This window comes from Drosophila erecta, unplaced genomic scaffold (genome assembly GCF_003286155.1).
Source record: "Drosophila erecta strain 14021-0224.00,06,07 unplaced genomic scaffold, DereRS2 tig00000092-arrow-pilon, whole genome shotgun sequence".
Classification (NCBI taxonomy): Eukaryota; Metazoa; Arthropoda; class Insecta; order Diptera; family Drosophilidae; genus Drosophila; species Drosophila erecta.
Window position 1 is genome coordinate 19637848 of NW_020825207.1, and position 12417 is coordinate 19650264.

General features: G+C 46.1%; 1 protein-coding gene across 1 annotated transcript; it reads left to right on the forward strand.

Moving 5' to 3' along the window:
- Positions 1–814: 814 nt before the first annotated feature.
- LOC6548861 (microtubule-associated protein futsch) lies at positions 815–12015 on the forward strand. Its single transcript, XM_001974013.3, has 8 exons — positions 815–1340; positions 1989–2170; positions 2231–2674; positions 2739–6002; positions 6552–8268; positions 8391–9969; positions 10023–10126; positions 11109–12015. Exons 1-8 carry the CDS (start codon positions 1106–1108, stop codon positions 11606–11608), a joined length of 8025 nt encoding a protein of 2674 aa, XP_001974049.2. The 5' UTR covers positions 815–1105; the 3' UTR covers positions 11609–12015.
- Positions 12016–12417: the final 402 nt, after the last annotated feature.

Consider the following 12417-nt stretch of genomic DNA (forward strand, 5'->3'; position numbering starts at 1 on the left):
TATTTTTTTGCTCGTCATTGTACGTAATTTGCAAGATATAAGGCCTCCTAATTGATATCCCCGTGAATGCCGTTCCAACGATCCGTCAACATTCCAAGGACAAAACTTCCAATCCGCTTGTTCTAAAATTGTGTTCATATTTTCTATCACCGTAGTCGGCAGTACACGTAGTGACGAAGCGCACCAGGAAAGTGTGGAAAGGCGACATTTCATTCTGCCATAGATGCCGAAGCCCTGAAGCTAGGGACTTAAGCAAAAAGTATTTCCACTCTTTAAATGTGCATCTCTACAGCTCTTCGAATTCCGCAGCATTTATTAATTAATTGCACAGTATTTTTCGAAATATATATGAACATGAATATATATGTACATCTATGTATAAATGGCTACGAAACATTTATGTAAAACCACAGCAACAAAAGCAAAAAAAAAAAAAAAAAAGAGGGTCGGTAATGAGCTACATCAAATTGAGGCTGGGCAACTATAAAAAACTGATAGATCGTATTTAATAAAAAGTGAAATAAAAACAAATTTTTTTGCTTTGGCTCTTTTATCTAATCAATGAAAAAGAAATATGTTATTCAAAGTTTTAAAAATACCGATTTAATTGTTGTTTAATTTGGTGACTGTGAGACTTAGTTTTGCGTTATTTAATCTTTGTTATTTATATTCTACCAGAAAATAACAGCGCATTTTCTCAATTTAAATGTAAGTGACTTCTTTGTTTGATTTGGTGCTGTAAAATTGGATCATTTAGTAAAAATGCGGAACGCTAGTGGGAAACTAGTTCCCCACTGCTCCGGCTGCCAACTCTCTCCAAATACATGGTTGCAATCTGCGGTATTGTCGGAAAGTGAGAGCGCGGCCACACTGTAACCCACAACAGAAAATAAAGCCTTTTCGCTTGCTTTAAAATAGGATTTTAGCCCGTACAAGAGTTGTCTCGCGGCCAGAATTATGCACCCTCGAAGCCTCGCAGTGCCGTGCGACCTGAGAGCTTGAGCCTTAGACAAATGATTCGTGTTTGCAGTGCCCATTGTGCGGTTTTGTCAGAGTAGTATACAACATCCGAAAATTTTCACCCGTTCTCGGGGACGCATGAAAAATGGCGGCGTCCTCAGCTGCGGCTGCGGCGCCCACCAATCCGATCCCGCTTCCGACGGACTCGATATCGGAGGAGTGCAAGGACGACGACGCCCTCACCTCCACGCTGCACACATGCGCCAACGATCCGGACTTTGCGGTGATTTGCGCCTTCCTGCAGAAATTCGCCAAGGACCTGGGTCTCAGCCTGCCCAACTTCAAGCATCTGCAGGAGTGGTTGACAAACAACAACGAAGGTGAGTGGGCAAGGGAGTGTGGTGTGGTAAATGTGGGGGCAGCTCATCGCCAAATTAGGGTTTGCTAGGTTCAATTATCGTGGGGCAAGTGTCGGTGGAACCTCGGATGTAGGGTTTTCGAATAGGTTGCTTCAGAGGCTTACCAATGCTCCGCTCCGGAGAGCGTGCTTGGCTATGGAGAGAGAAAGAGAGTACACAATGGAGGAGAGAGCAATGCGATTTGTTTTCTTTTCAACACAATCACAATATATACAAAACAAATCTGGGAGAGACGTAAATACTTCCCACTGCTCATTTGCTCTGAATGAAGGCTTAATTTTACTTTTATTGCTTAATTCAGAGATGGTAAGTTAATTTTGTTTTGGACACTTCCACCTTTAGCTACTATTGAACAATACCATAAATCTGCATTTGAAAACATTTAAGGTCCCGAGTGGAAGTGAAGCTGAATAAATGTTTGTTTAAAAAGTAATAAAAATATAATTTTGTGTTTTTCATCGTAATTAACAGCAGATACAAAAAGCGTACACTTGCAGCAAACACGGTTACATTCATTGCATTTGTGCTCATATTAGACCCCCATATCCAATTACTATTGTGCATTTCGCAGTACATTTCTGAAAAATTAATTATAACTCATCTTTGCAGTTCCTGAGCTAAGGGACTTGCACATAAAGCTGCTCCGTAAGACCCGAAAGACGGTTCACGAGAAGAGTTGGGAGTCAGCGCTCAGCAAATTCTGCTTCGGTTATTCGGTACAAGATGCCTGGGAAGTCGAACGTTTCGGTTATAAGAACTCCAGTTTGAAGGTCAAGCTGCGAATATTTCGGGTGAGTGGCGAATTTCGTACCACTTGGTAAATAGTGCTAAAGGGCTATTCTCCCGTACAGGAACTTCTCGAAAGTCAGTTCGAGCGAAATGCCAAGTTTCGGGCACACATCCTCACCTTGAATGCGGATACCTTGCGCTCGGAGCCAATTGGAAGGGACCGGTTGGGACACGCCTACTGGCTGACCCAGGATGCCGACTGTAACCTGCGAATCTACCAGGAGCATCTGGACGAGGAAATCTGGCAGGTGGTTGCCACGAACCGGGACGAGTTTGTAAATCTCATTGCAAGGCTGCGCGGAAATGAGGTGGTACTTCCCTCGAAGGATATTGGTGAGGCCGATGAGGACACCAGTAGCAGCAACAGTTGTCCTCCCAAACCACCGCCACCCGAAGAGAAAGAGGATGAAGAAGAAGTGGTAGATGCGCCCGTAAAAACTGTGCCCAATCTAAAGATTAAACTCCGCTCTCCCGAGCAAGAGGATCATAAGTCCAAAAGGGTTAAGGTGTGTATGGATGAAGCCAAGGAGCTAAGCATTTTTATATAAGATTTTATTCTTGTTCCTTTAGCCACTGCTTATAAGCCAGGCCAAGCTTTCGAGTAGCGCTTCGCCGGCGCCAACCAAAAAACGATCCATCGAGGATGTAGACAGCAGCCCCACAGCTTCCCGGGAGGAGCAGCAGAAGAAGCACCGCCCCACACTGCTTGATACCAAGCGAATCAAAAAGCCAAGTCGCTATGAAAGCACCAAGGATGAAATCGAAGGAGAGTCCGGAGAAGAGGACGAGGAAGAAGAGGACGAGGAGGATTCTGAATTGGAGGAGGGTGAGGAAGAGGAAGATGTCGATAGCGCGGCGGCGGATATCGAGGAAGATGACGATGAGGAAGATACTGGCGAGGCTATAGAGGATCCAACGATAGTGGTGCAGGGCCAAGGATCAGGGCGTGACTGTGAGGCCATCCCTTATAATTTAATGGACGATAATTTGTGCAACTTCGACTATGAGGATGACTTGGAGGTCGGGGAAGCCATTGCAGATCCAATGCTCCATGTGATTGGTCAAGGTTGGGGGACCGACTGTCTCGTGGGGAATGGTAAAAACGAAGCTTCTGTGGAGGAAACCTCAACGCCCACATCGGAACCAAAGGCCACGTTCTTTTTTGGCGAGCCCGGATGTCTCAAGCTGAGTCCCATGAAGCAAACATCAAAGCCGGAGGCAAAACGGAGCATTTTCGACAGCTTGAGCGAGGAGAAAACAAATGGTGAAAGCCAAAAGTGCATGGAGAACACACCGCCGCAAAATGGCAGCGAACTTACTAAAACTCTGGGAGAAAGTGAAGACACAGTATCTGCAGCTGCAGCCGTAGAGAAGGCTAACATATGCCAAGAAGCTAAAGTAAATAAAATCTCAGATGATCAAATCAAAGAAAAGAAATACGAACCAGTGGCTGAAAGGAATATACAGGATAGTACAGTAAGCGTGGTCGAAAAGAATGAGGAAATCTCTAAAGATCGTACAGAAAGTGAGGCAATAGAAGAAGGAGTAAAGAATAGGATAAATGAAGTTGTAGTCCTACAAAATAATACAAATAAAGGTGATCAATCCTCCTTTCAGACTAAGGATCTGTGCCAAGTTCCAGATGATCTAGAAAATACAAAGGAACGCGTAAGAGAAGAATGCGTCCTGGAAAACGGTCCAGTTGAGAATGATAAACTGTTAATAAATAATCAGCAAATTTTGAAAAAAGACTTGCACCCTGTATGTAACGAGGAAGTTTCGTGTGAAGCTGAAAGCCCCGTATCTAACCAAATTGATACCAAAATAAAATCGGAACAGGAAACGGTAACGAGCGCTAAAGAATCAATGTCTAGATCTTCTTCAAAGGAAGTGGAAGATGAAACCGCTAACTCGAAATGTTTAAGTGACCCTTTTGCAGGAAAAACCAATGATAAAGGTATCATCAAAGAAAAAAATGATGAACCAGATGGGGGTATTAAAACCTTGCTTGAAGATAATCCACCTAAAGATAAATCAAACAGCGAAACAAGTACAATCTGTCTTGAAATTAATATTTCCCCATCCGCACAAGATAATATTTCGGAAAAAGAGCAAACCAAAGGTCCAAGTACATCCCAAGACTTAGTCTTCGAAAACAAAGAAAAATCCAGGGAAGTTGATGTAAAATCAAGGACGGGTGCTGCTGTTGAGGAACTTTCAGTGCCAAAGCCGTCTACGTTATTAAATCGCAAGCGGCGTCTTAATGACTCTCAGTCCGCTCTACGTAACTCCACTTCCGAAAGCGAAGTGCAGGAGGAGGAACCGCAAGATGACGATCCTACCCTGGATGACCTAGATGTGGGCGGCAAGCGCATTAAAATGAGACCGAAGACCACAAATGCGGAGTCCAGACGAAAGGTGGAGGCTCAAAAAACGCAGATAGAAGAAACTACTTCGTCCAGCGGAGAAGACGACGCGCGCGTTCGGCGTAGGTGTATAGCTCCTCACACTAAACCAAAGCCCACTCTGGAGGAAATTATTGAAAGAAAGTTAAAGAAAACTACAGAGAAGGATTTGCCCCTGAAGGATTTGCCGGAAGTAACGCCTGAAAAAGTAATGGAGAAGTCAACGCAACAGCCCCAACAAACTCCTCCCATCAGCTCCTTAAGTCCGCAAAAAAAAACACCGATAACCAAGCCCCTAAAGAAAAATCTTCTCACTCAACTTCGGCAGGAGGAGAGTGAGGAAGAGCCCATACCACGAAAAAGAACAAACAGTGAGACCCTCGTGCCTGCAGTTCCAGCTTCTAACGCCATTGGTCTACCGGACGAGCGTCATCGGAAGCGTCGCAGCAGTGAGGATGCGAATGAGTCGTTTTCTAAGGAATCCTCCCCTACTGAGGTACCTCCATCAGCCGTCAGCGAGAAATTGAAGCGCAACAACGAGCAGGACATACAAGAGGAGGTCGAGGATCCTCTGGCACTGTCTGCCAAAGATTCACCACCTTTAGTTAAAGATCAATCGCCTGCGCCGGAGGGATCTGCTCGTCGTTCTGGGCGCAGAGGTGGAGCTGCTGTTACTCACTCCGAACTTCCTCAGCCAAAAAGGACTCGAGGTGGGGCCAGGGATAAAATGCAGGCAGAGGTCAATGCTGAGCTGCAGCAGGAATCGGAAGATGATGAGAAAACTTCAAAAATTGAGCCCAAACTAAAATCTGAACCTAAAGAGGAGCCAGTCACGGAAAACCCAGAAAATGAAAAGAAACCCGAGGAGAATACCATCAAGGAAGAGCACAGCGAGGAGCCAAAGCCAAGGGTGGGTCGTGGTCGTGGGCCGAGAAAAAAGCGCGAGGTGGATACTACCAACATCATTGAAACCAACGACTCGGAGACACCTGTGCGTCAATCTAGGCGCATCGCCCAGCAGAAGATCAAAGAGGAAGCTGAAAGACGAAAGCAAGAGGAGGTTGCTCTTCGTTCCATGAAACAGGAGCTTAAGAAAAAGAAGAAAGCCGAGAAGGAAGCAGATCCCACTGTGCTAGAGCCCTCAGGAGAGGAATCAGAGTCGGAGGCCAGCGAGGCGGAGGAGGAGACCCGTAATAAGAAGAAAAAGAAGTGTCCTGGTAAGGATGGCTGGTCCTCCGATTCAGAAGAGCAGCCAGAGAGCGAGGAGGAAGAGGAGGAACCACCGCACTATGAAACGGATCCTGGTTCGCCACTCTTCCGGTCCGACCACGAATTTTCGCCAGAATCGGAGCTTGAAGATGAGTCCCAAGTGGTACCAATGAAGAGGGCGCGCACCGTGCGCAAGGAGAACGCTGATGAGCAAGAGGAGGTAAATATTCCCAATGTGATTGAGAAATCATACAAAATTGATTTTGTTAGCTCAAAGGTCCTAAATAGCTATTCAAAATATAACAACTAGATCCTTATACATGTTGTATATATAATATAATAGGTTCCTCGAAAAGTATGTAACAAAGCGAGTCGTATTTAACGAAGCGTTTCCGACCTATAAAGTATATATATTCCTAATTAGAATCTGTAGCCAAGTTGATCTAGCAAAGACGGTCTTTCGGGAAATGTAATTTAATTTGAAGAATGCGGATTACAGTACGAGAGTGTATATTCTATATTTAACTTTTTGAGTAACGGGTATCTGAAAGTCGATGATGTCGAATACATCGTTCTTTATTTTTTTATAGCCTACTGCTTTATTAATAGGTATTCTCTTAAAATTGCACATTGTATATATGTGTAAAATGTAAACCAAATAGTAATATCATACCATTTCGTGCGGTTTAAATTTGTACTTGTAAATTTCAGTATGCTAGGTAGGCTAGAATCTAGAATCTGTGCACTAACTTGTCTATTTCGTTAACAGGAGGATGCGGAGGAAGCGTGTCAGAAGTGCGGCAAGTCTGACCATCCCGAGTGGATTTTACTCTGCGACACGCCCGCTTGTAACAAAGGGTACCACTGCTCCTGCCTCTCGCCAGTGCTCTTCTACATTCCCGAGGGCGATTGGCACTGTCCTCCTTGTCAGCAGGAGCAGCTCATAACTGCCTTGGAGAGACAGCTGAAGCAGTACGACACATTGGTGGCTCAGAAGCAACAGGAGCGCATCTTGGCCGAGGAGCAAGCCGAGCGAGAGCGGCAGGAGCTAGAGGCAGCCACGCTGGCGGCGAAGGACGAAGACTTCAAGACAGAAAATGAAGAGGACGAAGACGAAGACGATAAGGATGATAAGGTGGTCGGCAAGGCTGAAAAGGTAAAGAGGCGTCGCGGAGATGGACGCAGTAATAGGCGAGCTGCCAAGCGAGGCACCAGGCGCCGTCGTGGAAACGAATCCGACTCCAGTCACGGCAAATCGTTAGGCAGTGGCTCTAGATCCGGATCCAGATCTGACTCAAGTAGCGACAATAGCACTAGCTTTTCTGACTCGGATGATGAACCCATATACAAGTTGCGCAAGCGGCGGCAGATCAATGTGAGCTATCGGCTTAACGAGTATGACGACCTCATTAATTCAGCCTTAAAAAAGGAGATGGATGAGGTTGCCGGAGCAGGTAATCTGGGTCGCGGCAAGGACATATCCACCATTATTGAGGCGGATAAGGAAAAGGCACGTCGCGATGATTTGCAAACGGAGGGAGATGTGGAGGAAAAGGAAGACGGTGAGAAGGAGGAACGGAAAGCAAAATCCAGCGGCAGTAGTCCGTCCTCGTCAGAAGACGAAGTACCCCTCAAACGTAGCAACAAGTTTAAGCAACCTCCTGCCAAAAAGAAGACTCGGAAGCTGACCACCCTGGACGTTAGCAGCGAGGAAGATCATGGCAGCGACGAAGATTTTAAAACGTCCAGTTACTCTGATGAAGATACCTCACAGTCCGGATCCGGAGACTCAGACTCGAGCTTGGAGGTATACAGGCGACCCGGTCGAGGAAAAAAGCAGAGAAAGGCTGCCAGGAGAGCGGCACGTGAAAGGCGCAAGGATAGAAAGTTTGTGGTTGAAGAGAGCGACGAAAGCGAAGACGAAGATCAGAAGCGACGAGCTACAAAGTCAAAAAAGAAGAAGGATGATTCTGAATATACAGAGACGGAAACGGAAGATGACGACGATAATGAATTGTCCGATAACGTGGACAGCGCCGATTTGTGTGACGACACCACTTCTGAGAGCGAAGATGGTGCCTGGAATCCTTCCTCAAAAAAAAAGAAGACGGTTGCTGCTAAGAAGTCGAATTCGTCGGGCGCCATCGCCAGAAAGTCACCCAAACTGAAGAAGCTAGCCAACCAGGCTGGAAAAAAGGTCAAGCGCCTGGAGTACTCTGACGACGACATAAGCGAGAGCGATTTGGCAGAGGAAGATGACGAGGACGAGGAAGATGAAGAGGGTGCACCATTGTCGGGCAAGGGCTCCGGCAAACAACCTCGCTCCCAGCCTCTCAAACCGACCGGATCCACAAGCCTACCAGGCAAGGGGAAAGGAAAAGGCAAGGCCAAAAAGAAAAAACCGGTGTCCTCTGAAGAAGAGGACGGAGCCGCTTCCGACGATCGCACTCGCACCCGTGGGCGCCGATACGCCTATATTGAGGACGGTAAGCAATAAATCAAATAGTTTCTAGCTATCACAGGGATAAACATTTTCATGTGATAGAAGAAATTATACCGAAATTCGCCAGTTTTTAAATTTAAATTTGATTTTCATCTCTTTATGTAGACGACGACAGCTCTGACGGTGGCATTAAACCAGGCGTTCATCGGCCGGATACGCCTCCTGAGGAGCGTCAAAAATTCATCCAGCGGCAGGAGGAGATAAAGCGTATGCTCGCAGAGAAAAATGCAGAGGGTGCAAAGCTTGCTGCTACACCACGACTCACGCCCCTTAAGCCTGGAGTCACTGCACCGGAGAAGCGCACACCTGGCAAGGCAGCAGGCGGTGATTCGCTTTCCACGGTGCCGCTCTCAGTCATTCGGCAGGCCAAGGTGCTGGACATCGACTACCTGCAACGGAAAGGAGAGACCATCGGAGATCTAGATGATGTGGACGAGTCGGAGCTAGACGACGCTGAGCTGCCCGACGACTTGCCCGAGGACATGGAGGACGCGATTGCACGAATGGTGGAAGAGGAAGAACAGTTCAGCGCGGCAGTGGCTGCACGTGAGTTACCTGGAGCAGAGGAGGTCCTGCGCACTACGCCCTCCAAGTCCAAGCAAACTAGCAGGGTGCCGCCTGAAAGTCCGGCTCAAAACTCCGCTCCCAGTACTTCTGGCTTGCAGGAACCACACCGAAAGCGCCTTCCCATGCCCACCATGCATCCGCCGCTTCTGCGCCACCAGTTTCCCATCTCCGCCGGCCCGTCGCATTCTCCCGCATCTCTGGTTCCCCCTCACGCACCTCACGGTATGCATCCCATGCTGCAAAGACACCTTTCGCAGACTGTCCCCCCACCACAGGCCATGCATCTACTGCAAAATGCCCTATCCGCTCCTCTCGGTCAGCCCCTCGGATGTGGTAATTACGGTGCCGCCCACAATTCTGCCCAACACCTGCCTCTGGTCATGTCTATGCCTTCGGCTGCGGCGGCAGCTGCCCATCTTATGCAATCGGCGGTCGCCTCAGCTACAGCGCGTCCAGCTGAGACAGTCTCGGGAAACGCAGCGCCTGATCCGAAACCAAGGGGTAGACGGAAAAAGGTTACACCACTTAGGGATCAGTTGCAGAAGCAACAAACGGCGGCCGCTGTTACGGCGGCTACTTCCTCAACTACACCGGGATCAGTCCCCGCGGATAAATCGAAGGCTCAGCCGCTCTTTAAGCCGCACGAGGATGCTGCTCCTATCGCTCCTGCTTCCCAAGCCTCTGTGATTACCCGGATGCCGTCGCACCTTCCTCCGGCGCATGGACGAAGTCATGGACCACCCGGTGGAATATATCCAAGCAGTGCCGAACTGGCCCGATTCTATGGCCAAGTGGCTAGCCAGCAGCCCATCTCTGCTGTCACAGGATCCCGTTCTCCTTCTTCGTCTGCAGGACCTCCTAGACACCTTTTGCGACCTCAAATGCCACCTGGTTTGCCTCCCTCTCACGCATCCCTGCGACCCACCTACGGACCACCGCCGCCACTTCGAGGATCTGGCCCACCAACTGCCACTCCTAGTACTACGCCCAATTCAAGGCCGGCTTACCTTCACGGAGCCGAGCACCACGGTGGACCCTCTGGGAGCCCAATGGGAGGAGTCTTCAGTTCCGGGCCGCCACCAGCGAGACATGCATCTCCCCACTTGAACCCCTACAGGTAAGCTAATTGTCTTCCTAACAGTTACCATTAAAAACACGTGAATTTTATAGAGCGCCGCCCATTTACGGCAATCCAAACTACTCGCCTCGTATCGGTGGAGCTCCCGGAACTGGAGGTATGCGTCCTGGATCTGTGGACTATGTTGCTGGACCACGTAAGCATCTTAGTAAAATATTTTTTGAGTAGAATAGAATATCAGTAAAATTTTCTTTTTTTCGAGAGAGAGTTCATTTAAGCAGCGTAAAAAATCGGTATCTCGTAAAAAACCTCTGACCCTAGGTTGCAACCGATTAATATTTTTAAGAGCACAGCACCATGTGCCAAATGTCTATTATTCATAGACCACTAAACATTTGGTTACATAACCAAAATAGCCTAATCCAAATGTATTTACTACTTTTTATATTATTTGAAAATTAAATATGATTTTACTAGGAACATTTTTATACCCGTTACTCGTAGAGTAAAGGGGTATACTAGATTCGTGGAAAAGTATGTAACAGGCAGAAGGAAACGTGTCCGACCATATAAAGTATATATGTTCTTGATCGGGATCAATATCCGAGTCGATCTGGCCATGTCCGTCTGTCCTTATGAACGCCTCGATCTCAGGAACTACAAAAGCTAGAATGTTGAGATTAAGCATGTAGCTTCCCGAGACATAGACCCAGCGCAGTTTTTTGACCCATGTTGCGACGCCCACTGTAACGCCCACAAATCGCACAAAACCGTCACAGCCACACTTGAAAAATTTGAAATTTTTTCATTTTTTTTATATATTTTGTAAATTTCTACAGTTTTGCCAAAAAACTTTTTGCGACGCCCAACTCTCATGCCCACAAACCGCACAAACTTTCAAAAATTTGTTTAATTTTTTTTTCAATTTATTATTTTTTCCCACTTTTTACCGATATTTCAGAAAATTTGTAAATTTCTCGTTTGCACTTCCACTAGCTGAGTAACGGGTATCTGATAGTCGGGGAACTCGACTACAGCATTCTATCTTGTTTAAAATGATTTTATGGAAAAGTTTTTTTTTAAATGAAATAAGTATATGTTTTATGATTATACTTCTAAGACAATATAATTCACAAGTGCCGAATAAAAGGATTGTGTTTTAACCTCTCATATTACAGGTGGATATTCCCCATACGGCTACTATCCCCCGCCCCCGCCGCTGGCCACACCATCTGCCCACGCAGCGACAAGTTCGGTGATCGTAAGTGCTCCGCCCACACTGACGCCAACGAATCACTCGGTTTCCACTCTGACGCATGGAAAGGCTCTTCCTCAGCCAACTCCGCCACAGTCTTCAGGCCCACCACCCGCTGCAGCACCGCCACCCACAATAGCCAGCGAAGCCAGCAGCCACAAGCCACCAATGGCTTCTGTGATAACCAGCAAAAAGCTAACCACTCTGGAGGCGTATCCCATCAGGAAGTCTCCGATTGCTGTAGTGGCCGAGGTAACGGGTCCGGCAGAAGCCACCAGTTCACCGGCACCCATAGTCGAGGAAGACTCAGGATCAGCCCATGACACGAGAGCTCCATCATCCGCAACGGGAGCAGCTGTCGTGGGAGAGTTCAGTGGGTTGGTAAGCTACTTTAGCTCGCAACAGGATGATTATGACACATAACAAACGCCGGCGGGCGCATTATTGAAATTTGTATATATCGATCGGCTTGTAAAGTTAAAAAACAATTTTATTTTAGGGGTAGAAATCAATCTTGGCAATACTTTACAAATATAAGCTTTGTGTTTAAACTATAATAAAACATACACACAACAACCTGATCCGAATTCTTTTAAAAGATTTCCAAAGATTCTTTTAAATCCACCTAAATCCACTTCAAATGCAGTTAATGCTTGATAGAAATTGATTAGATTATTTTGACTCTGTATGCTCGTTTGCTCTGTAACGTCACTCCCAACGGATTTCTTTGTTAAATTTAACTCAGTTCCCTTTATGTGCTGTTACAGATTAGCTAAAGCAAGCATCGACTACTCCTAGTATTTTAATTTAGCTGTATATGATTTGAGCCCTAACAATAAACGTAAGTTATTAATGATACATACCATTATTATGATACGAATATAAGATAAACTTATGATCATAAATATATATAGTCAATAAATATATAGTTTGAGTTAATTACAAAATGATGTAAGTAAACCAGTTATGCAGTGCATACTTAAAAAGATAAAATTGCGCATCCATTATGACGTTAAGATGGTACTAAAATCAAAAATGGACGAAAACATAATGTTCACAATAAAACTATTTATTATTAGTGGAATATATTTAAAATTCGTTGTCTTCCTTTTGTCCTATAATTAAATCAATTTTAATACGAAGCAAGCAAGTGTTAGCTATGGCTACAATGACGCTTTCCATTCGATACCAAAAAATTCAAAAACGCCAAGCGAAATTCCTTGGAAAAAGTA